The 25,124-nt window shown below is 41.3% G+C and overlaps 1 protein-coding gene across 6 annotated transcripts in view; it reads left to right on the top strand.

Annotated features, from left to right (window-relative positions):
• COL13A1 (collagen type XIII alpha 1 chain) overlaps window positions 1-25,124 on the top strand; it is a 428,454-nt gene that overhangs the window by 166,407 nt on the left and 236,923 nt on the right. For all 6 annotated transcript variants that reach the window (XM_069753227.1, XM_069753223.1, XM_069753224.1 and 3 more), the window contains exons 3-4: window positions 5,751-5,800; window positions 18,833-18,859. In XM_069753227.1, coding sequence (XP_069609328.1) covers window positions 5,751-5,800; window positions 18,833-18,859 — 77 coding nt within the window. The remainder of the gene's footprint in view (window positions 1-5,750; window positions 5,801-18,832; window positions 18,860-25,124) is intronic.

The following is a 25,124-nucleotide window of genomic DNA, read 5'->3' as shown; positions in this document are numbered from 1 at the left end:
GATTTACAGAAAATGTATTCTCTGCAAGTTGAATGTCTCTTAATATGCTCTAGGGCAGTGTTCCCCAAGTTCGGTCCTCAAGAGCCACCAATGGGTCATGTTTTTAGGATTGCCTTAGTATTGCCCAGGTGAGAATTCCATCATCTAGACAGGCAATAATTCCATCACCTGGGCCATACTAAGGAAATCCGGAAAACACGACCTGTTGGTGGCTCTTGAAGACTGAACTTGGGGAACACTGCACTAGGGTCTCTTCGACCACAGATTATAACAAAGGAAAAAATAAAGAAAATACTTATGCTCACCTCATCGCTCATCTCTCCAGCCGCTCTGATCTTCACCATTTCCCATCCGGTCAAGTGTTTTGCATCAGTTTTCTGGCATAGACACTTTGGTAAATCATGGCCATGATGTGTGTGTGTGTGGGGGGGTGTAGCTTGGAGAGTATGTAGCATGCAGTGGAACATAAATTGTGTATTGCATGAAGTGTTAGTGCTTGTCATATACAGTGTGTGTAACATGAAGTGTATCTGTAACATACAGTGTGTATAACATGTAGTGTGTCTGTATCATACAGTGTGTGTATTGCATGCAGTGTGTTTGTTTGCATGTGGCATAGTGTGTTTCTTCATAATCATATGCATACACGTTGTGTCTGTACACTGCGATTAATGAATACATGAACTCCAATATTGCTTTAAGCGTTAAAAACATAAGATACTTAGTGTTTTTTGATCAAAGAATCAAAGAACACTGAAGCCGTCAAACCATGTCAAGGTGTACCTAAATGTGGATGTTCCCTATCACTAATATCCTACATCTCCATGTGGCAATCCAGACCTCATCTGAATGGGTACATGGAAGAAAATCAGGCATAACTTGCAATTAATACCTTGTCTTGAAAGGATGTGTAGATAAGGGTGCCCAGCCCTACAGGGGGGCACACCCTCCAATGATTTTGTTGTTTTTTTTCTTCATTTAGTGTCTTTGTGTGTGGAGCATACAGTGTGTGTAGAAAGTACAGGCCTGAGCAAGCTGCCCCTCCCCCCGAGGTGTTAGGCAAAGGCCAGCATGACATGGGTTTGGGGGGGTGGGGATAGTGTTAATTGGGTGGGTTATGCAAAGAAGGGGGTTTTATTGAGCAAGTTGGGAGGGGTTTGGCCAGATCCCGCTCTGGAATCGCGGTGAGCAGTCCCGCCCGCCCACCCTTGTTGAGTTTGTATAGTGGGTTGGTTCTAAATTTTGTTTTGGGTCATGGTGGCCATGCTGCTTTTGGGGGTTCCTTGAAGTTAGTGCTAAATTGGTCTGGGGGTCTGTGGGTATATGGATTCCTCAGTTGGTTCTCAGGTCTGGTGATTTTGGGGGGATTTTGGCTATGTTTGGCCGGATCCTCGGGTGTGAGTGGACATTGGTACCCTTCAGGGTTATTTGGTGCTCCCCAGCCAATGGGGTAACAGCTGGGAGTATGTTATGGTCTGTTTTTGTCCACAGTTTTTCAGTATGGTTAGGCTACTTTCACACTGGCATTTTTTTTAACACGTCGCAATGCGTCGTTTAGGGGAAAAAACGCATCCTGCAAAGTTGTTTTTGCCCCATAGAGTTACATTACCGACGCATTGCGACGTATTGACACACGTCGCAACCATCTTGCGGCGGTTGCGCCGTGTTGTGGCGGACTTTGGGAGCAAAAAACGTTAAATGTAACGTTTTTTGCAGCCGACGGACCGCTTTTTCCGACCGCGCATGCGCGGCCGGAACTCCGCCCCCACCTCCCCGCACCTTACAATGGGGCAGCGGATGCGCCGGAGAAATGCATCCGCTGCACCCGTTGTGCGGCACAACAAACGCTAGCGTCGGAATCTCGGCCCGACGCAATGCGACGGGCCGAATCCGATGCTAGTGTGAAAGTAGCCTAAATCACCAGATTTTCGAGCTTCAAGGATCCATCCCAGGTTATTTATTTACTGTTATTTATTAACTGTTAAATATTTGTTTGTTTATAATAAAGGCTGCTATAGCCAATATTATCCAATATTTGGTGTGTTAGTGTCTTTATTCGGGAAAAAGGGGATACTGGGGTTTTTAGGGGATGGATCACGTATGGGGGGTATAATGTAAGTTAAGACACCTCACCTGAACATTGACAATACCAATGTCATGCTCCTTGAAAAACACCAGCACTGCAAGCCAGTGTCCGAAGGTATAAACATGTCAGTAATCACCCAATGACTGAGCAAAATGCTCACTCATAGAGTGATTGGATCATATATGCCAGAATAAATATTGTTCTTGCAGCACATTACCGAGACTTGTGCTGCCGGAAACATGATACTGTATGAAGAAAAGATGAGCACATAGTGATTGATCTGTCCCCATCATTCTTCATCAACTTGTGTGCAAGGAAGAGACAAACAACTTTAATTTAGTCAATCAGCGCTCATTTAACAGGCTTGTGTACATGCACAATAAATGTTACTGCGCGATGATGCAATATATCAGCATTTGGGGCCACCGTTTCATTTTGTTTTTGCCCAGGAGAACCCCACGTTTTCTAAAACTGGCTTTGTTTAGAAGTCTGTTCTATTGGCATACATTTGGCCTCTTTACAATATACATTTATCTCAAGCATTATCAAATATGCTTTTCAGTATCACTGTATAGAAAAAGTGCTGGCAGGCAAAGGAGGGTATATGGAACTGTATAAAAAATTAACTATATTCTCAATTTTTATATTTTTCTCTTGTAAAATGTATTTTCTGTTTTGACATTATTTTTATGTTATTAACTTATTACTAATATTGTATGTAGAGTTTCTGGATGGTCGCCGTACTTGCCATCCATCATATTTATTACAGCGCAATGACTTATTAGTGTCTTCCTCACTATTCTGAATTGACTGCTGCGACCAAGTTTTCTACCTTTATAGTTCAATAAGTTCCTTTAAAAAATAAAAGCAATAATTAGATTTATTCTGACTGCTGATATAAAACAGACCGCTGCTCAGCAGCGAAGGCAGTGATGGGTAATTGTAGCTATTGTAGTTGCGGAGTTGGAGAGTTCTTCTTGGGTTATTGTGGTTACAAGTGATGTGTAGTTTATGATCTGCTGCTACATGTGCCACCTACTACAGACAGCAGCTGGGAATTCCTAGGGAGCCGCCAGCTTGTATCAGATCTGGTCTTGCATCAGGACTGCAGTGTTTACAAACCCGACAGCAATGCAGGAGTCATATGGAGATACATATGATTAATGCTCTCTATTGGTTCTTATATAGACAGCCGCAAAATCAAATCACTTGCCATTTAGATTCACATAAGGCAATGTGCCTTACTTTGTATTAGGCTGGGGTCACACTGAGTTATGGCAGTCCGTTAGATGGACTGCGTTACACCGCAGCATAACGCGGTGTAGCGCAGTCCGTTAACGCTGCCATTAACCCCTATTATCGGGCGCATCGCCAACTCATGCCATAAGGCCAGGTTTATGCTGCATTAAAGCAGCCCGTTCAACGCATAGCGTTGACGGGCTGCATTAATGCTATAGCATACACGCCATCGCGTTATGCTATAACGCAAGCGCTGATGATTCATCTGTGTAGCGGTGCTGGAGCCTCAGATGCTGCAACCCGCGTCTGAGGCTCCATCACTATATGACGGCACATTGCTAGCGTTGGCGATGCGCCCGATAATAGGGGTTAATGGCAGCATTAACAGACTGTGTTACACCGCGTTATGCCGCGATGTAATGCAGTTCGTCTATAACGCAATGTGACCCCGGCCTAATCGGCATGCGCTAACAATGTGCCTTCATTCAGCGATGGAGCCTCGGATGCAGGCTGCAGCATCTGAGGCTCCAGCACCGCTAGCACAGATGAATCATCTGCACTAGCGGTATAGCATAATGCGATGGCGTGTACGCTATAGCGTTAACGCAGCCCATCAACGCTATGCTTTGAAAGGGTTGCTTTAAAGCAGTATGAATCTGGCCTTATACCTTTTGTTGGTGCATAAATAAGCAAAAAAAATGCATCTTCTCTAACTTCTCTAAACACTTAAAATGCAAGTACCCTAAGGATGCTGGGTAGTTAAGGGTTAAGATAAGTGATGAGTGAACATGCTCAGATAATTCGTTATCTGAGCACATGTGTGTGCTAACCGAGTGTCTTCGGCGTGCTTGAAAAATATGTTCTAGTCCCCAAGACTGCATGTCTCACGGCGGTTCGACAGCCAGAGAGACTACAGACTTATCGATTTGGTCTGCACAACCCCTTTAAACAAGGTACAAACAATAAACTTTACGACAGAACCAACATCATCGAGGCGCAATTGGGTCAAGATCTGCGGTTAAACAATCCAGTATCCCCAATCCAGACTAGTTACCAAAAAAAAAAAAGAAGAGGTTCACCCGCCGGCCTCCATAAAAAGAACAGATCAGTTTTATTGGCTTTCCATGATAAATCCACCATCTGTGCAGGCCGCTAAGTGGTGTGTTTATCATGGAACTCCAATAAATCAGATTTGGATTTCTTATATGGATGCCTGCAAGCCTTTTCTTTCTTTTTGGTACTTACATTACTTTAATTGCTGTAGCGTTCCTTGCTTTGATAGGATTCTTCTACAATCTTGGAGAAATTGAATTTAGCTGTAGGATGCAGAACCTGGGACCATGAAACCATGAAAGAACTGCCCACACTTTATATATTTTAAAGGGGTTTCGAAAAAGCTGCACCGCGAAACGTGCGTCAAGGGGCTGCTGGGCGAGGTGGGATGCTCCCATGTTAACTTATGGGTAAGCATGCACCTCTGTAAATGCTCTGGGGTTTACTTGGTTAATATTACATTGATGTATTTTGAGTTTTACTGATTACTAAAGGCCATTGGGCTATTCTATGAACTGTCTATTAGATGCTTGCGTCCCTGGGATGAATCTTGCTGTCCTCCCCGAACCCGGCGTACCTTCATGTCTCCTCCGTTTTATCTCCTGATTTTTATACATTGTATACAGCATGTATATTTGAGTATCTTTCATGTGATTTTTCAAATAATAAAAATGTTGCACTATATATTTCTACTATGTTGCTTGGGACATTTTTGCTCCATTTTCTTTTGGTTGCATAAATAGAGAATAGTAATTGTGAACAGGTTTTCCTTTACTGGAGGATCATTGTTAGGCAGAGGTCTTGTACAGGGGCAACACACACTTTGATGTTGGGACTTTAGCATGATAGCGGTATGGTGTTCGTTGATTTTTGGTTGATATAAATACTCCATTGAGACAGACGTCCCATTAATTCATTATCTTGTAATCAGTTTGTATTTTTTCTTTACATGGAGAATAAAGAGAAAATAGATATTTGAACATTTTGCCCTTCTTTTTCTTATAATTGGGTATCACCAATCAAAAACAAGTCTACAGACAGACCAGATACATTGTATTATCAATCCTCATTTAGCTGTTATGCAGACCTTTTAAAAATACAAATCCTATAGACCTTAATTCTGTAAAAAACAATCCACCTTTTGCTTTCTACATTTGTCTGGCATATTTATTGCATGGGAATATGGCAGAAATGTGGAATAAATCATATCATCTACCATCTGCATATAACTGCTGTACGCTAATCTGGCTCTTAACATCATTGCTATGATGGTGCTTCCGCTTTGATATTTTACCATCCATCACCTCCATAAAATTTCCCATAAAATATTACATTCTCCTACTCCCTAACTGGTTTAATTCTTTCAAATCAGGGCCTCCTGGAGCAAGGGGCAAGAGAGGACAAAATGGGGATACAGGTACTGTATGTATTCTTTATGGTTAACGGGACGGCACTGTTTTTTCTTATTATTGTTAGTACCACCTTATGTTTTGCCCATGTACTACATATGAAATGGATGTGCTGCTGTGCAAAGTCATGCTGATTTTGGATTGATATATATATATATATATATATATATATGTATGTATATATTCTGTATATATATACAGTATATATACCGTACCTATATATTTAAATTTATATATACATATATATATATATATATATATATACACACACACACACAGTGTATACATGTATATATGTATGTATATGTGAAGTACACTTTTTATTTTGAATATCTATATATATAATATATATAAAGTTAAAAGTGTACTTCACATACTTCCACTATCAGTAATTACAGTTACTCAGAATTTGCTTTGGTCAATTCCTGGTTCCATGCTTTATGCACTACAGAAACTATAAAAATATCAACAGATCTGATCTCCCAGATGTTTATATTTATTACTTTGTAGTCCAGATTCTGTGCCGCGTGCATGAAGACTTACAGGAGATTCTTTTGCAATTATAAAAATAATTTAAAGTAAGAATAAAGGAGCAGAATAAGGTACCGTATATTTAATCATACCTTTCTAATAATTAGAAAAAGCAAAATTGCCTCACTTGGTAAATTATTAATCTTATGGCACATTTCCTAATTTTTAATGTACACCCCTCGATATTGAAATTTCAACACCAAGAAGAAATATTGTGGAATTATGGAAATCACTGGATCAATGGACATGTTCATGATATCCAAATGAAGAAAAGATGGAAACGAAATTTTCAAAACATCTCGATTATTATTCAGTATTGAGTTTGAGCGCCACTAGCAGAAATCCCCGCACTTACACACCTTGACTACTATCAATGAGAATATTAGTGGTTGTTTGAGGAATGTTCTGCACACTGAATGCACTTGGGCACATGAATCATCATGATCCGCTGCTGGCAGCTCCCTTTTTAATTGCCCGCCAATGATGTCCTAGATGTGCTCGATGGGAGACCAGTCCAGAGTAACTGCAGGCCATGGTAGGATGTTTAAACCATGCAGGCTGCTCACAGTGGCACTAGAAACATGCAGCCTAATGTATTACTTGTTCCACAACCAAATCCATGAGGTGTGTGGTAGCATAATGAACAGTAGCTGGACCCTCTAGTCTCCATCCAGGTACACTTAGCATTACATTACTTTTCTTGTGGAATCAGTGGTATGACCATTACTTCAAAGTATCCCAGGAACGGTTTTTAATAAGACAACAGCATGTCGCATGTTGCCTGTGCTACTTAGAGCAGCTTGCACAGCCTAAATGTGCTACCTTAGCTTGTAGGGTCTCAAGACAGGACTCTAGTTGGGCACATCTGGAAACGTTATTGGTCAGCATTTGCAAAGTGAGCTGTCAGTGTGTATACTTCTGATACTAAATAATTCCAAATTTTTATCATTAACAAGGCTACCATTCCTGTGACGTCCATAACTCCACGTGCCTTCCCTCTTTGTGTTTCAATTTTTATTTTGAAGAGGGTATTTTTATCAGAACAAATATTATTCATGGGTCACTAAGTTTGCAGCTGTTGCACAAGCCAATTCATAATTCACGTATCTAAAAAAAAAAATATAGCCTCAAAATGAATACAAAGTAAAAGCAAACAGCGGGAAATGTTACTGATCTTCTCACTGATCCCTCTGCACCACGCTTGTTTCTAATGAGCATGTGCAAACAGAGAGACCGGCAGCGGGCTGCTTCCAGGGACATAGTGCTGTTTTATTAGATCACTATGCAATGGTAGATAGCGAGGTCTGCAGCTTCATAATCTACCACTGCAAAATGCCACTTCTGATCAGAAGGGGACTTGAAGTCTAGTGCCATATATTGGATTTCCCAAAGGAGTGTTGCACAGCCTATAAGCCTCCTTGCCCTGGCATGTCAGGCATGTCAATCACCATAAGAAAAAATGTTACCCCTTGACCCCAGTCAGAAACCTATTGTACAATCAAACCAGATCTCATGAGGTGGGGCAGCACACCAAAATATCTGCAAATTGAGATTCTGGTTTGACTTTTGTTTTCAGTCATGTGACAAGGCTCCTTAAGAGTTGATACTGACTTTTAGGATTGCTACTTCTAATAGCTGACATTAGAGTTCAAGTCCTCTTAATCTCAGAAGACACAATTTGCATATTGAATTTCCCAGAGGAGCACTGCATGACCTACAAGCCTCCCCACATTGGCATGTCAGGTATGTCACTCTCAATAAGGAGAAATGTTACCCCTTACCATTGTCTACCATTGTCATACTGGTCTGTACTCTGATAGGAGCATTCATTCAAAGCAAAGACCACTGTGATAGTGGTAGACAGAGAAGCTGCTGACCGGCAGGGACAAGTTTGATAATATATCCATAGCTGGTGGAGAGCACTTCTCAGACAGTGCATTCATGTCCCCAGGGGCCGCGTATATGAGAACACTTCCTGGTCTCTCACCTCAGCAGTGAAATCTCGGGAGATGTTTATACAGCTTGCAGTTGGAAAATCTTTATAAAAATGGTGACATGGTCAATAATTGTGCACATGGTGTACAGTTGTCCTCACTCTAATCGTCCCATTCTTACTGTGATATCATGCTCCATTGCTTATAAGAGCCTGTGTGTGAATACTTGTGAATAGAAATATATTTTATTAGCTGCAACACAGGAGTCCTCTCACTTTTGTGCTTGCAATGACAAGTTCTCGGTATTCATTAGTGATTGGTTAACTCTACCGACATGCAACTAATTGACATCTTTCTCCCACAACTGTGTATAGACAGAAAGCTGCTAACTAACGTGTGGGGGGGCAAGCTTAACCCAGCACTCATTATAATTGAGGACAGCAGTCAGAGGATTCGGGCACTGCATGTAATAAATCTATATAAAAGTCAAGCAAGTGACCCCCGCATTGGAATAAGGGTCCCGGGTAATTCTTTATGCTGCCCTCAGGGCAGACTAAATCTGCTGACAGATTCCCTTTTAAACATGTCCTAATTGGGACCATGATGCAGGACATTGGCTTCAGACTTCGAGCTTTTCACCGGTTTTATTGTTATTACCACATACATTCCATTTCTTCTCTTGCTTTTATGTAGGATAAGGGAATATACAGCCATGAAATGGTGCTGTAGGCCCTCTAAACCCTTATGGGAGACGTATGCTGTCATTTTTTAATATAATGTGAAGAACTCTGAGCATATTTGCTGTGTACAATCTCTCCCTTCAGCCTTTATCAAGTTAGGAAACAGCCGCAGAGTTGTCACTGTGCCATTACCATTGACTGAAATAAACAGAACATGTACTGAATAGCAAAAACACGTGGGGGAAACACATGGGCAGATGTGAGAATGAGGCGTTACAAAAGGGTAATAAGGAGAAAACACTTAGAGTCAGGACAGAGTTTCTCAATACTTCAGATTGTGTAGATTAGCAAAAGTATTTACCTTAGGCTAGGTTCACATTACGTTATGTGAACCCGTTTAACGGACTACGTTACACCGTGGCATAACACGGTGTAATGTAGTCCGTTAACGCCGCCATTGTTTGTAATGGCGAACGCATCGCAAGCGCACGCCCACATTGGGCGTGCGCTAGCGATGTGCCATCATTTGAGCAGCGTTCGCGGTCCGTTCCTCGCTAGCGCAGATCGGGCATCTGCGCTAGCGGGATCGGCAAACGCGATCCCTTTTGGGACATTGTGTTAGCGCAGTCCGTAGCGCTATGCGCTAAACGGACTGCCCTAGCGCAATCTGACCCTAGCTTTACGCTTCTCCATGTCTCGATGTCAGATAGGTACAGACAGACATTTAATCATTTGGTACCTTCCTATTATTTTAATTATGTAAACATTACAAAAATAATAATTATATTAGATGACCCAAAGAGCCCTGAAACAAGAGGAATGTAAGCAGCCATATTTATGTACGATTCCTAGTGCTTCTTTTGGAAACCTAGACCAGAGTTTCCCACCATCCATGTTTTATCCAGCAATATTCAATTAATGAAGCCGTCTTCTTCTTAGCTTTCATACTGCAAATATATAATCTGAATTTCCCTTTGTCCGCTCTTTCTATATGGCGTTTACTGTGTCAACATTTGTAAAATCTCCCAGTTGCTTGGTATTATGATCGATCATCTGGGGTCATTCATTCTGCAGCAATCCCCTAGAGATAATTGCATATTCATTGGCATGTAGAGGTTTGGGCACCCCTGGTCAAAATTATTGTTATTGTTAACAGTTAAGCAAGTTGAAAATAAAATAATCTCTAAAATGCCTAAAGTTATAGATGACACATTTCCTTGGTATGCTAGGAAAAATAAATAAATATATATATATATATATATATATATATATATATAGATTTTCATCTTTTACGTTTTAAAAATTACAAATAGGAAAATGGGCAGATTCAACAGCTTGGGCACCCTCCATAGTTAGTACCTAGTAGCACCCCTTCTGAAAGCATCACAGCTTGTAAATACTTTTTGTAGCCAGCCAAGAGACTTGAGTTCTTGTACGAGGGATTTTCATCCATTTTTCCTTGGAAAAATGAAGTCTCGGGCCAGCAGACGAGAGCACCCACTGATCCCCTTGTCTCCACAACCACCATTTTCTCCCTGCTACATTGATAGGGAGGAAATCTGCTGTAAAAATCTACAACAAAAAATAACAGGATGGATCATTTTCCATGCAGAAAATTTTCCCATCATTCTGTCAATAAGATTTTTAAAATCACATTTACTTGCCTGCTACTGTATTCAGGTGCAGATCTTACTTGGCCAAATCTGAAGGTAAAATAAAATGTGTAGGAATTAATGAATAGCCTTTTCACATGTTGCGTATTTTCCACCTGTTTGAATGAAACCCAGCAGAGGTGTCCATCATGGTCCACAACATGCTTTACTATAACCTCTGTTTAAAAGTAGTAAATGTGTTGCCATATATTAGAATGTGTGCCTTGTGCAATGGAAGATAACATTTCATTGCATTATACTATCTGCAGAGAACATCAGTTAGGCTACTTTCACACTAGCGTCGGAATCTCCCCGTCGCAATGCGTCGGGCAGAGATTCCGACGCTCGCGCTAGCGTTTAACGCACTGCACAACGGAGGCAGCAGATGCATTTCTCCGGCGCATCCGCTGCCCCATTGTGAGGTGCGGGGAGGTGGGGGTGGAGTTCCGGCCGCGCATGCGCGGTCGGAAAAAGCGGTCCGTCAGGAGCAAAAAACGTTACATGTAGCGTTTTTTGCTCCCGACGGTCCGCCAAAGCACGACGCGTGGCAATCCGTCGCAATACGTCGTCAATAGAAGTCTATGGGGAAAAAAACGCATCCTGCAAGCACTTTTGCAGGATGCTTTTTTTCTGCAAAACGACGCATTGTGACGGATTGCAGTTAACGCTAGTGTGAAAGTAGCCTAAGTGAACATATGCAGCACCACACGCCTTACATCTCTATTTTGTTGTTCATTGCTTATCATAAATGTTCAGAAAAGGGACATGAGTTAGTAATATTATTTCGAGTGCTCTGGCTATTGCCCTGGGATCAGACTTTTGTGGTTTCTAGCATTCAGTGATATGATAGATGTGCTGCTTATAAAAGTTTGTGTTGGTCTTGAAATGTAGAAAAGTTTACATCCGTTCAATTAGATGGCCTCTTGGCAATTAGTTGATGTTTAGGCAATTAGCTGATGTGTTATGTGATGATTTATATCTGAAAGTCTTAGAGTGCCTGCACGTTAATACCGGCTGCCACTGGTGGAGGAAGAATTGCAAGATGATCAGACTATAGACCTGATAGAACTTCTGTAGATACCACCAGCAACCACATACCGGGCATCTTCTATCTGAAGGCACAACACACCATTTATCGTCTGTAATGTGCCTTAATGTAATGACATACAGTATGGCATATTGTGTAGAGGACCAGGAAAATAATATATTTCAATGCAAAATATGAGTGGGTCTCCCCACCCCAGACTGATGATTTAAAAAAAATATATATATATAGTTTATTGTCAAAAGTTCTCAGAAGTAACTCTAATGCTCTCCAAAGGAGGTTGACTTTCTATGGAAAATCAGAATCGAACTTCTGGGTTATGGAATCTTGACACACAGGGAGGTAAACCCTCAGCGGCTCCTTTAGGTCTTTGCATTAGCACAGATTTACTGCGGGTTTTACTAACCTGTGCTGCTCTAATGATGTTACTGACTGCATACCAAGATCACACAACGTGGAAGTGGGAGTCCATCTTTTGTTGGAGGACACTGGGGTTACTCCTGAGCACTTTTAGCAATGCCTTGTATTTCGAAAAATCACTAATCTGGGGATACCCATTCTTTTGTTAAATAAAAAGGGCAGCTCCAGATTGGTGATAAATGCTCTTTAAGGTACCTTCACACATAACGATATTGTTAACGATATCGTTGCTTTTTGTGACGTAGCAACGATATCGTTAATGAAATCGTTATGTGTGACAGCGACCAACGATCAGGCCCCTGCTGGGAGATCGTTGGTCGCTGAATAAAGTCCAGAACTTTATTTCGTCGCTGGACTCGTGCTGACATCGCTGGATCGGCGTGTGTGACACCGATCCAGCGATGTCTTCACTGGTAACCAGGGTAAACATCGGGTAACTAAGCGCAGGGCCGCGCTTAGTAACCCGATGTTTACCCTGGTTACCATCCTAAAAGTAAAAAAAAACAAACACTACATACTTACCTACAGCCGTCTGTCCTCCAGCGCTGTGCTCTGCACTCCTCCTGTACTGGCTGTGAGCGTCTGTCAGCCGGAAAGCAGAGCGGTGACGTCACCGCTCTGCTCTCCGGCCGCTGTGCTCACAGACAGTACAGGAAGAGTGCAGAGCACAGCGCTGGAGGACAGACGGCTGTAGGTAAGTATGTACTGTTTGTTTTTTTTTTTACTTTTAGGATGGTAACCAGGGTAAACATCGGGTTACTAAGCGCGGCCCTGCGCTTAGCTACCCGATGTTTACCCTGGTTACCGGCATCGTTGGTCGCTGGAGAGCTGTCTGTGTGACAGCTCTCCAGCGACCAAACAGCGACGCTGCAGCGATCCGGATCGTTGTCGGTATCGCTGCAGCGTCGCTAAATGTGAAGGGGCCTTTAAGCAAATTGTTTAAATTAATCCACATTCTTATCTCTAAGGTAATAAGCAAAATCCTATATAGAAAAGAATTACCAAAATATAACTAACCTATATTTAATATGAATATCAAATATCAGTATATAAACCCAAAAGAAATATTCATCAAAAGAAGGTATCAAATAAATGTTAATTTATTTATATATAAAAAATGATAGCACAAAAAAATCATGTTAAAAACAAGAGACTTTTATTAAGACAAATTAAAACCAAAAGGAATAAAAAATGTAGATTATGTATTAAATTTCACTATCTGTGCAGGGCAGGGTATGTTAAACTGATGAATCATGAATAAAAAATAAAATATATGATTAATAGTGGTACGCACTACAAATATTATTACTGTAAAATCAATATCAAGTGAATATAATTAATAATAATATATATGTTAATTAAACATTGTGAAAAATTAGTAAAGGAAAAATGTAAAGTGCTCACAAAAAATTCCCATGATCAAAATACATAAAGTGCATCACAAAAAAGCAAAATATATGTATGTATTTGAAGCAAGTGAAATATTAAATGATTAAATAAAATTCATGTGAACAAAGCCAAGTGCTTTAAAATAAAAAGGACATGATAATCAAATAGAATGTGTATGCCAATAAATGAACATATATAGTGGATACCACAAATGCCAAACAGTGCTGACACACCTCTGCCCCTGCACACACCACTCCAACGCATTTCGCTTCCGCTTCCCTCCCTGACGAAGCGGAAGCGAAACACACGTTGGAGTGGTGTCCGTAGGGGTAGAGGTGTGTCAGCACTGTTTGGCATTTGTGGTATCCACTATATATGTTCGTTTATTGGCATTCATATTCTATTTGATTATCATGTCCTTTGAAATTACAGAACTCTATGAATCCTTTAATCATCCTGACAACTCCACTGGGCATTTGCAGATGATACTGGGCCAATGATACTGGCTTTGGTTGTGACTGTAGATGGGGCAGCTCTCCTAGCTTTGCTGCCACTATGTGCTAATGATCATGGGGTCACATCAGTCAGACCCCTGTCAGTCAGACATTAGTGTCATTTCTGGGGGGATGCGCAGAGACCTTTGATCACATGGTAGAAATAAACTATGTTATATAATTATTTCTAGGTGACTGGACTTCTGGTACATCTAGTAGACAGTTTTGCCTTTAAATGGAATCTGTCACCAGAATCTGAGAGCAGTATGATATATGGACTGAGACATTGATTCCAGTGATGTGTCACTGGGTTGCTTGCTGTAGTTTTGATAAAATTACCGTATTTTTCAGACCTTAAGATGCACTTTTTTCCCCAAAAATTTTTGGGGAAAAGGGGGGTGCGTCTTATGGTCGCAATATACTTACAAATCCTGCGGCTATGGTGATGCATTGGGGCTCTGTGGTGAGGTGGTGGTGGGCTGTGTTGTGGGGCAGTGGCAGCAGCTCTCTGTGCTCCATTGGGGGCTCTGTCGCCAATTTGTCAAAGCCCGGAGGCCCCTGCACATCCAGGAACATGGCCTCCGGGAAGATGGCTGCTGGGGTGGGGGCAGCGTATGCTCACATTCAAATCTTGTCCTGAGATCTTGGGAGACGAGATCTAGGGATCAGATCTCATTGCCAAGATTTGAATCTGAGCATGCGCCTCCCCTGACCCAGCGGCCATGTTCCTGGCAGCCATGTTTCCAGAGGCCACCACAACATGGCAGCAATGGATGTGCAGGGGCCTCCGAGCTTTGATGAAATGCCAGCGGAGCCCCAATGGAGCAAAGAGAGCAGCTGCCCCTGCAGCGGAGCACAGCTCCTGCACCGGAGCAAAGCCCCAGCACCAGAGCACAGCCCCCCTGCACCTGATCACAGCCCCCCTGCCCCATCACAGAGCCCCTGCCCCAGCACAGAGCCCCAGCACAGATCCCCTGCCCCAGCACAAAGCCGCTACATGTGCCCACACAGAGCCGCCACCAGTGCATCAGCTTGGGATGGGATTTCCCAGAGGCCACTGCACCAAACTGGACCACCAAAAGACCCCTGTGGCCACTCCTCCACCTGTGCTGATCCCTTCCCTGTGAAACTGAATTCGGACTGTAAGACGGACCCCCATTTGACACGTTATTTTTTTTTCCCTATTTTCCTTCTGAAAATTTGGGGTGCGTCTTATGGTCCACTACGTCTTATAGTCTGAAAAATACCGTGCTGTTTTATCAGCCGGAGATTATCACTACAGGACTAGTAAACCTGCTGCCAGGTAGAGAAGCATGTTAATTAGCTCTTTATTACCCTTCCCCCACCACTGATTGAAAACTTTTTGTGTTTGCTGTAAATGGTGGTGTGGACTGGGTTGTACAGAACATTTTAAGAACTGGTCTGTAACAGATAAAACAGTGATTTTATCAAAACTGCAGCAAGCAACTTAGCGAGTGACACATTGCTGTAATCAGGGTCCCTGCCCCTACATCAACAAAAACCTAGTGACAGATTCCCTTAAAGGAAAGAAAAACGCAGCCCACTTTCTCTGTTATATAATGTCTATTCTTTATTTATTGGATATTTATTCATAATATATTCAGCTTAGCCAAGATGCTTACAGAAAGAAGAATTCATTATTTTATGTACTGATTGTTCATGTTTCCGTAATTGTATAATTATGCATGTATATTGCCAGATAGATATAATTTAATATCCCCTTCTTTCCTCTCTTTCAGGGCCACCTGTAAGTAACTGGCATATCTTCTTGTAACTCCCTGCTGTGTTCCTGCTGGTAACAGGTTTATAGGGGTTGGGGGTCGATGAAATATGATAATATTCAGAACATGAACATGTCAATCATTGTACATAACCTTCAAAGCTTAGATAAAAGTGAATGACAAGAAAAATAAATAATCCTATGAAAAGTTGTGATGTATGTGCATAATTACACATTATGTCTGACAGGTTCAGAAGACATGAGATGTGGATTCATTCCGTAAATCATCTTTTTATTTGTTCTTGGAGTTGTTTGTCTGCAAACTTTATTAGGGAGGCCTAATCTCAAATTCTAGTCTATAGTTTATATATAAATGCTATCTATGTAAATATATTTATTTATATTTTTTAAAGAATTGTAGTAATATTTCTAGCTTTGCATTTGCTAAAATTTGGGATTGAAAAATCGTTATCAGTGTTCTGGATTTGATGATGAAGTTGACATTCAATGTGTATAGGTGAAAGATGTGATAAATTGTATTCCTTTTTTTCTTATGAAAATTATGGCAAGGAATTTACATTTGATACGCATTTGAAAATCCAGATTTAGAGTGCAGCTGTTTTTTCAAATTTATGATCTAATTCTTATGTACAGAGAGAGTCCAGTAGTGTGAATTGTGCCTGCCCATGGTAAATAAACATATAGTACAGACAAAAAGTTTGGACACACCTTCTCATTTAAAGGGAACCTGTCACCCCCGTTTTTTGAGATTGAGATATAAATACTGTTAAATAGGGCCTGCGCTGTGCGTTACTATAGTGTATGTAGTGTACCCTGATTCCCCATGTATGCCGAGAAATACATTACCAAAGTCGGCGTTTTCGCCTGTCAATCAGGCTGGTCTGGTCAGGTGGGCGTGTTCACAGCGTTCTTTTCTTCCCCAGGTTTCCGTTGGTGGCGTAGTGGTGTGCGCATGTCCAAGGTCCGGATTCCCTGTGCCCACGTGAAGACACAGCGCGCGATCTGCGCTGTCATTCCTTTCATCGGTGCGGGCGGCCATCTTCCTGGGGCCGCGCGTGCGCAGATGTAGTGCTCTGCTGCACGGGGCTTCAGGAAAATGGCCGCGGGATGCCGCGCGTGCGCAGAAGAGATCGCGGCGGCCATTTTCCCAAAGCCGAGATGCAAACTCGGCTTTGGGAAAATGGCCGCCGCGATCTCTTCTGCGCACGCGCGGCATCCCGCGGCCATTTTCCTGAAGCCCCGTGCAGCAGAGCACTTCATCTGCGCACGCGCGGCCCCAGGAAGATGGCCGCCCGCACTGATGAAAAGAATGACAGCGCAGATCGTGCGCTGTGTCTTCACGTGGGCACAGGGAATCCGGACCTTGGACATGCGCACACCACTACGCCACCAACGGAAACCTGGGGAAGAAAAGAACGCTGTGAACACGCCCACCTGACCAGACCAGCCTGATTGACAGGCGAAAACGCCGACTTTGGTAATGTATTTCTCGGCATACATGGGGAATCAGGGTACACTACATACACCATAGTAACGCACAGCACAGGCCCTATTTAACAGTATTTATATCTCAATCTCAAAAAACGGGGTGACAGGTTCCCTTTAAAGATTTTTCTATATTTTCATGACTATGAAAATTGTAAATTCACGCTGAAGGCATCAAGAGGTAGTCACCGGAAATGGTTTTCACTTCACAGGTGTGCCCTGTCAGGTTTAATAAGTGGGATTTCTTGCCTTATAAATGGGGTTGGGACCATCAGTCCCAAAAATTGGGAAAACTTTGAAAGTGTCCCCAAGTGCAGTTGCAAAAACCATCAAGCGCTACAAAGAAACTGGCTCACATGAGGACCGCCCCAGGAAAGGAAGACCAAGAGTCACCTCTGCTTCTGAGGATAAGTTTATCCGAGTCACCAGGCTCAGAAATCGCAGGTTAACAGCAGCTCAGATTAGAGACCAGGTCAATGCCACACAGAGTTCTAGCAGCAGACACATCTCTACAACAACTGTTAAGAGGAGACTTTGTGCAGCAGGCCTTCATGGTAAAATAGCTGCTAGGAAACCACTGGTAAGGACGAGCAACAAGCAGAAGAGACTTGTTTGACCTAAAGAACACACAGAATGGACATTAGACCAGTGGAAATCTGTGCTTTGGTCTGATGATTCCAAATTTGAGATCTTTAGTTCCAACCACCGTGTCTTTGTGTGACGCAGAAAAGGTGAACAGATGGACTCTACATGCCAGGTTCCCACAGTGAAGCATGGAGGAGGAGGTGTGATGGTGTGGGGGTGCTTTGCTGGTGACACTGTTGGGGATTTATTCAAAATTGAAGGCATACTGAACCAGCATGGCTACCACATCATCTTGCAGCGGCATGCTATTCCATCCGGTTTGCGTTTAGTTGGACCATCATTTATTTTTCAACAGGACAATGACCCCAAACACACCTCCAGGCTGTGTAAGGGCTATTTGACCAAGAAGGAGAGTGATGGGGTGCTACGCCAGATGACCTGGCCTCCACAGTCACCAGACCTGAACCCAATCGAGATGGTTTGGGGTGAGCTGGACCGCAGAGTGAAGGCAAAAGGGCCAACAAGTGCTAAGCATCTCTGGGAACTCCTTCCAGATTGTTGGAAGACCATTTCCGGTGACTACCTCTTGAAGCTCATCAAGAGAATGCTAAGAGTGTGCAAAACAGTTATCAAAGCAAAAGGTGGCTACTTTGAAGAACGTAGAATATAAGACATATTTTCAGTTGTTTCACACTGTTTTGTTACGTATATAATTCCACATGTGTTCATTCACAGTTTTGATGCCTTCAGTGTGAATTTATAATTTTCATAGTCATGAAAATACAGAAAAATCTTTAATTGAGAAGGTGTATCCAAACTTTTGGTCTGTACTGTACATTGCTCAGGTTCTGGTGGCTACTGGCAGAAGTGATGGCAGAGTGTCACCAAATGGAATAATTTCATCTGTTGGTTGAAACATAGAAATGACCATAAATTGTTATTATACACTTTTATATCTCATGTATTGTCAATGAATCCGACCTCTGTAAGATCTTTCTCTAACCACTATGCTTTTAATGTTCTGCATCTATTTTTTGGTCATGACTGAACCATCTGCTTTTATTCCAGGGCCCTAGTGGACGACCTGGTTCTCCAGTAAGTATTCTTTTTAACTTTTTAGTCCCTTTAATGATTTTACCATACTCTTGGGCCCATCAATATACTTGTTACTATGCAGATCAATGCTCAACAGCAGCAGTACTTTGTTTAATATCCTAAGAAATGCATAACCATATGTCCAGCCTTATGGTCCTTATACATCAAAGCAATTAACAATTTTAACGTATCGTAACATTTGAAAAGTCACCATTTTTGCAAGGAATTTAGTTTGCCCCAAAATGTGCAACTTTGGCGTATTCACTCTAAAATGGGCAGAACTGTGGTGGCATGGTGGTCTAGCTCTGCCAAAATGGGTAGAGCTTTGAATGGATGGGGCGGAACAAGGGTGTGACACCATAGCTCAACTAATTCATGATGAACTGCGGTGTTTCCTACTCCAGAAATCAAGGACTGTAGTAAGATTTGTGCTGAGGAGCATGGCGGTGCACTCCACTGGTACGATGTTCCTGACTCCATCATGCCGGTCTTTATAAATCAGGACCTGTTTCTACATTATGTATGATGTAGCTAAATACTGGGCATTTTGTAATACTTAATATTAGGGCTAAATAAAAAGAATTGTGTTAAAACCTTTTATATTTCTCGTTGTGTTGCCATTCCCAATGTATTACGTTACTACGTTAATAGATATGTATTACAGCATATCTATTGATTCAGAGTTCTTAGCTCAGCTCCTAGTTTGAATCCTGATCATTCTGCCAAATGGTGCTTCATGGATCCACCAAATTATTTATACAAAGAAATGGTTCTCAGGGAGATATTACAGAATCCTGGGTGGATGATGACTACATCATGCAGGTGATAAGGTTCTATTTTTATGGGCAAAGTAAGTCAGGAGAAAGCAGAGAGCTCTACATCATGGTTCTCAGGTAGGTAAGATGTTGGTGGGTGGTAAATTACTCTCAACTCCCATTTTCTTTCAAATCCATTGTCAGCATGTGAAAATGAAGAAAGCCATGAAGTACTCCATCATTCTGAAGTATTGTTTATCTGTATAGACTTAAATTCTATTTGCTACTCATTCTTCATGAAAGGTTGTACAGTTTGTAAGATAACCCCATTAGATGGTCATACGTCTCACTGACGCCTATGGCTGGTGACAGCTCATCTTTTTCACAATCCCTTCCGATCCCTTTCTGCCAAAATGCCATAGAATTCCAAGCATAGTGCTGGTCTGGGGAAAACTGCATAACTGCATAAGAGCAAATACAATATCTATCACACAAACCAGTGGTTATTATAGTCTGTAACATTTGACCACTTTTCATACCAGGATTTGAAAAAAAACTGAAAATTTTGATAAAATAAAAAAATAATACCATTACAAATCTGTTTCATTCACTGTCACTCTCCCTGTCAACGATGATATGGCTTACATCCACGTGACTGCTTTAACCAATCACTTACATCAGCAGTCATGTGACACAAAATCACTGAGGCCAGTGATTGGTTGTAGAAGTCACATGTATGTACAACATGTCATTGCTGCTGAGAAGTAAACAGGATCCAGCAGGAACCAATATACAGAGGAGCATGCTGTGACGGTTTTTGGTAAAGAAAGGAGACCTCAAACTGTCCCTGGAAATGGGACCCTAACTATCCATGTCCCCGGGGGTACTCTTGAAGGTAGAGAGGCCCGAGTCTCTGACCTTATTATGCTCCTGTTAAACCCTGATCTGTCCCCGCCCCCACCCCATGAAGCATGGGACAGAAATGTACGGTAAATAAGGCACAAAGACAAAACAGGGATAACAGAAAATCTCTATCATATAAAAGCACTAACCAAAAACAAACCACAGAACACTACTACAACAACTCTACTCCAACCACTTAGCACAGGAAGACTAATCATTCACCGACAGGGACAAGAAGGTCTGATCCGTTTTTATAGGAAGAGTTAATGACCAGATCAGAAGCAGCTGAAATGGAACTGCTTGTTTCTGACCAGCATAGAAAGGGTCATTAACCTCTTCAGCACCAGAGGAAACTAAATCCATTTAATATCGGACACAAATCACACCATGTGTAAAGAAGATCTGCAATTTATTACCCGACATGACCGTCTAACTCCAGATCTTCCAGGACGTGACACCCTCGTAATATATAAGCATTCCTATTCTCTTGCTCTCAAAATGGCTTCTGCAATGACATGAGGAGTGCGATGGTAAGTCTAAACCTCACATCCCCTGCCTTTTTTTTATCCCATAGCACAGGAAGGTAAGGCAAGTGTGGTGCGCTTGACATGCCACTGTTATAGCCATCTTCAATACAGAAGAAATGCCAATATGAGCAGAGCAGACAGCAAGAGTAAAACAGATGGAACCAGGTGTAGAGCTGTACAAGAGAAATCTACTATCACCTTTTAGTCCCAGGGTAGGGATACTTTCATTAATGTGATCAGCCATATTGGTTAACCATTTATGACCAGCGATACAGTAATCTTCATACAATTACCACTGTATAAATATTGGCTGAATATGAAGCCTTTATATGAGTTAAAATCAGGAGAATAATGGGCCTAAAGATATAAAATGACAAACATATGCCTAAAAATCCACGTGAAATATATCTGCATATGTTTTCTATAAACATCATACATTTTAAGCCAACAGAAATTATAGTGTGTTTTAACCATACACTATTAAGCATCGAAAATATGCCTGTGGGCTGGAAATTGTGTAGACAAATGTCGTGGGCATATCATTTTTTTCCCCTCCTAAAATCAGGATTTTCTACCTAGTAATTTACCCTGAAATGGTTTGAAACTGTATAGTAGAGAAAGGGAAAAGTAGCAGTAAGTTACTTTAAAGACAAGACATGATTTTATTGCTCGCCATTATAGTCATCCAAAAGTACAAATAGGGGAAATTTAAGGGGGAATTTATTTCCTGTTGCTTTCTTTCTGCAGCATTGTACAAAGGTTGTCTTCATTCACAACAGTCCCTGTCCTCAAACTTGCGGCAATTTCCATAGCTTCATTCAACCGTCCCCCGATGTACAGCATAGTACAGAAAGCTGTAGGACAGACAATACTGGACCTCAGCTGCCGTTTCCCTACAAATCCCTAGTATTTTTATTGGTACATTCAGAACATTTTTTATTCCTTTAAATCCATAAACTTTAGCACCCTAAGCGGCCACCTAGTCATCCTATCGCTTGTCCTGCCCTTCATGAGAATTCCTCAAGATCCAGCATTTCAAAGAGATAACCTTGATACTGGATTAGAAGGAACTCTCATAATGATCCACCATTTTTAGGCATTTTACATCTCTGTTTTCTGTGGCTCGAATTCTTTTCAACATACTGTAGAATGACTTCTCATGCTTAAAGGGGGTTTCCAGATTTTTTTAATTTTAAGATTATGGAATATAATGAAATCAAGAAATAAGTAATATTTACTACTTTAATTTCCCACTGGTCAAGCACCACCACTCCAGTGATCCCGATCGATCCTGCAGTCATCACGTCATGTCCATCTTTTATGTGACCACTGCAGTCACACTGACCTCAGCGGTGACTTTTGCAGGTATACAACATGACTGGCTTCAGTGGTCACATCATCACTGTAGAATAGGCAGGGACTACTGGAGCTGCAGCTTTAGAGTGATGGGTATGGCTTTACATTATGCCTTTTCCTACTCTTTGACAACATTTCGAAATTTCACAGAAAACTCAAATAATAGGAAACACTTTCTCTTCCATATATGTGTTGAGGATTAAGGCCAAAACTGGACTTTTTTTGACGACATCTTGAATCCAAGACACTTTGCAATAGGCATCCTTGCTTTGTCCTTTTTCTTTTCAGCACAATATCCTAAGATAACCTTCATATTTTACGTATAAGTGAGTAGAAGCACAATTTTTACAGACGTGTAACATCCTCTGTGAGACATAAAGCATTTTATGAGAGGAAACAGTTTAGTGGCCTAGATACAACAATTAGGCGCCTGTACGACATGGAAGCTGCGGTGTCAGGCGAAGCCCAATGGGACAGGGAGTTTTATAAATGTATAAGAGGCTATAACCTGTCTTTTGAATGACTGTATTGCTATTTAAAAGATCAGGGACAAACAAAACAGGAAAACCTTAAGTGCCAACATGGTCCTGAAGACGTGGCGCTGGCCAGATGTTCTTCTACAGAAGCCGAGGACAGTTTCAAAGGGAAAGTCCCATCATGCCATTTTTATTGTCTTGTTTTAGAAAGCGTAATCCATTCATTACACGTTGGTATTTTTACAACTGTGTAAAGTCTTTGATAATACGCCAGAATCGACTTATCAAAGTAGCGCACAGAAATTTGTTTTTCAGCAACATTCTGGAACATTGTAGAAAGATAAATAGAATTTTGCATTCTATTTCGTGAATCATTATTTTGTTGTTGCACTTTCATGTAACGGTGGCTACAGGCAGACATTTAATTAGGAGGAGGAAGAATAAAATGACCAAATAAATATATTTAGATAATCGTTGTCTACAGAGGGAGAATAAAAGAGACACAACATAGTAATTTAATGTGGAACATATAATCTTCTTGAATCATTGCAGAGTCTTCTTTCAACTTACTAGTTGGGTAAAATGAAAGCTTTCATGTGTAAATATTTTATCCTTGAGCAAAATGTTAGGATATTGTGGAAAGGCACAAAAGCATAATTGCCTGCAAATAGCTGGGCACCGATCACTGTACAGCACTAAATACTCATTTAGGATACATTCCTTCTTCATTAAGTTTGTTAACAGTCACCTTATGTGTTATTGTAGTTCGACTATGCACTAGTCTTGATCCTTCTATCAATAATTGAAAACTTGGCTCTCAACGGGCCTGTCCTCTTCTGGTCAAATGTACAATATGAAGTGGTGGAGTACAGAGACGGATCCATACAGTGAAGGAAATAATTTATTTGATCCCTTGCTGATTTTGTAAGTTTTCCAATGACAAAGACATGAACAGTCTATAATTTTAAGGGCAAGTTAATTTTAACATTGAGAGATAGAATATAAAAAATAAAATCCAGAAAGTCAAATTGTATACATTATATACATTTATTTGCATTTTACAGTGAGGAATAAGTATTTGATCCCCTACCAACCTTTAAAAGTTCTGGCTCCTACAGACCATTTATATGCTCCTAATCAACTCGTTCTCTGCGTTAAAGACAGCTGTCTTACATAGTCACCTTTATAAAATACTCTTGTCCATAGACTCAGTTAGTCAGACTCTAACCTCTACAGCATGGGCAAGACCAAAGAGCTTTATAAGGATGTCAGGGACAAGATCATAGACCTGCACAAAGCTGGAATGGGCTACAAAACCATAAGCAAGATGCTGGGTGAGAAGGAGACAACTGTTGGTACAATAGTAAGAAAATGGATGAAATACAAAATGACTGTCATTCGACATCGATCTGGGGCACCATGCAAAATCTCACGTCGTGGGGTATCCTTGATCATGAGGAAGGTGAGAGATCAGCCTATAACTGCATGGGGGGAACTTGTTAATGATCTCAAGGCAGCTGGGACCACAGTCACCAAGAAAACCACTGGTAACAAATTATGCCGTAAAGATTTAAATTCCTGCAGTGCCCACAAGGTCCCCCTGCTTAAGAAGGGGGTCTGGCAAGGAGTAGCGTGCCACGCGGCTGTAAGCAAGGAACACCGATTTTCGGGGTAATATGTATTTATTTGGACTATTTAGCCTTTTGATCTTTTATGCATTCTCTCATGCTGCCAGTAACATCTGACTATAGTGAGGACAACTTGTCAGTGACATGTAATTTCACTGTTCTCGTAGTGCCTGCATACCGGATTAATAGATTAAGGGCATCTTGCTGTATATGGTTTAGTTAATTCTATACAAATTGGGCTTTAGCACCCTGAATATGAAGGCACTTTGGCAATAGAATGTTGCATTAGTTCATATATATGGTTGCAGTTATTTTAAGATATTAAATTACTGATTGCAGTTTATACAACTTTGGTAGAAATGAGTATTGCACCTATATAATCATGACTTTAGTGTTTTGAACTAAGGGGCATTTTTCTGTCATTTTTCTGGTCTATTTAGCATATTATATATGGCACGTAGAAAGAGGTTATAGCTCATTGGGCACATTTTGAGCACAGGATAGTGCTACAAAAAAGTGAGATATTTTGTATAAAAGGTGCAAGATCATTAGGGCTAATTAAAATTCTCCAATTTAATCAATAGTAATCTGTTAATAATATATGCTTAAGCGCTTACCTG

This window comes from Ranitomeya imitator, chromosome 2, assembly GCF_032444005.1.
Source record: "Ranitomeya imitator isolate aRanImi1 chromosome 2, aRanImi1.pri, whole genome shotgun sequence".
Lineage (NCBI taxonomy): Eukaryota > Metazoa > Chordata > Amphibia > Anura > Dendrobatidae > Ranitomeya > Ranitomeya imitator.
This window is presented reverse-complemented; position numbering and strand designations above follow the sequence as displayed.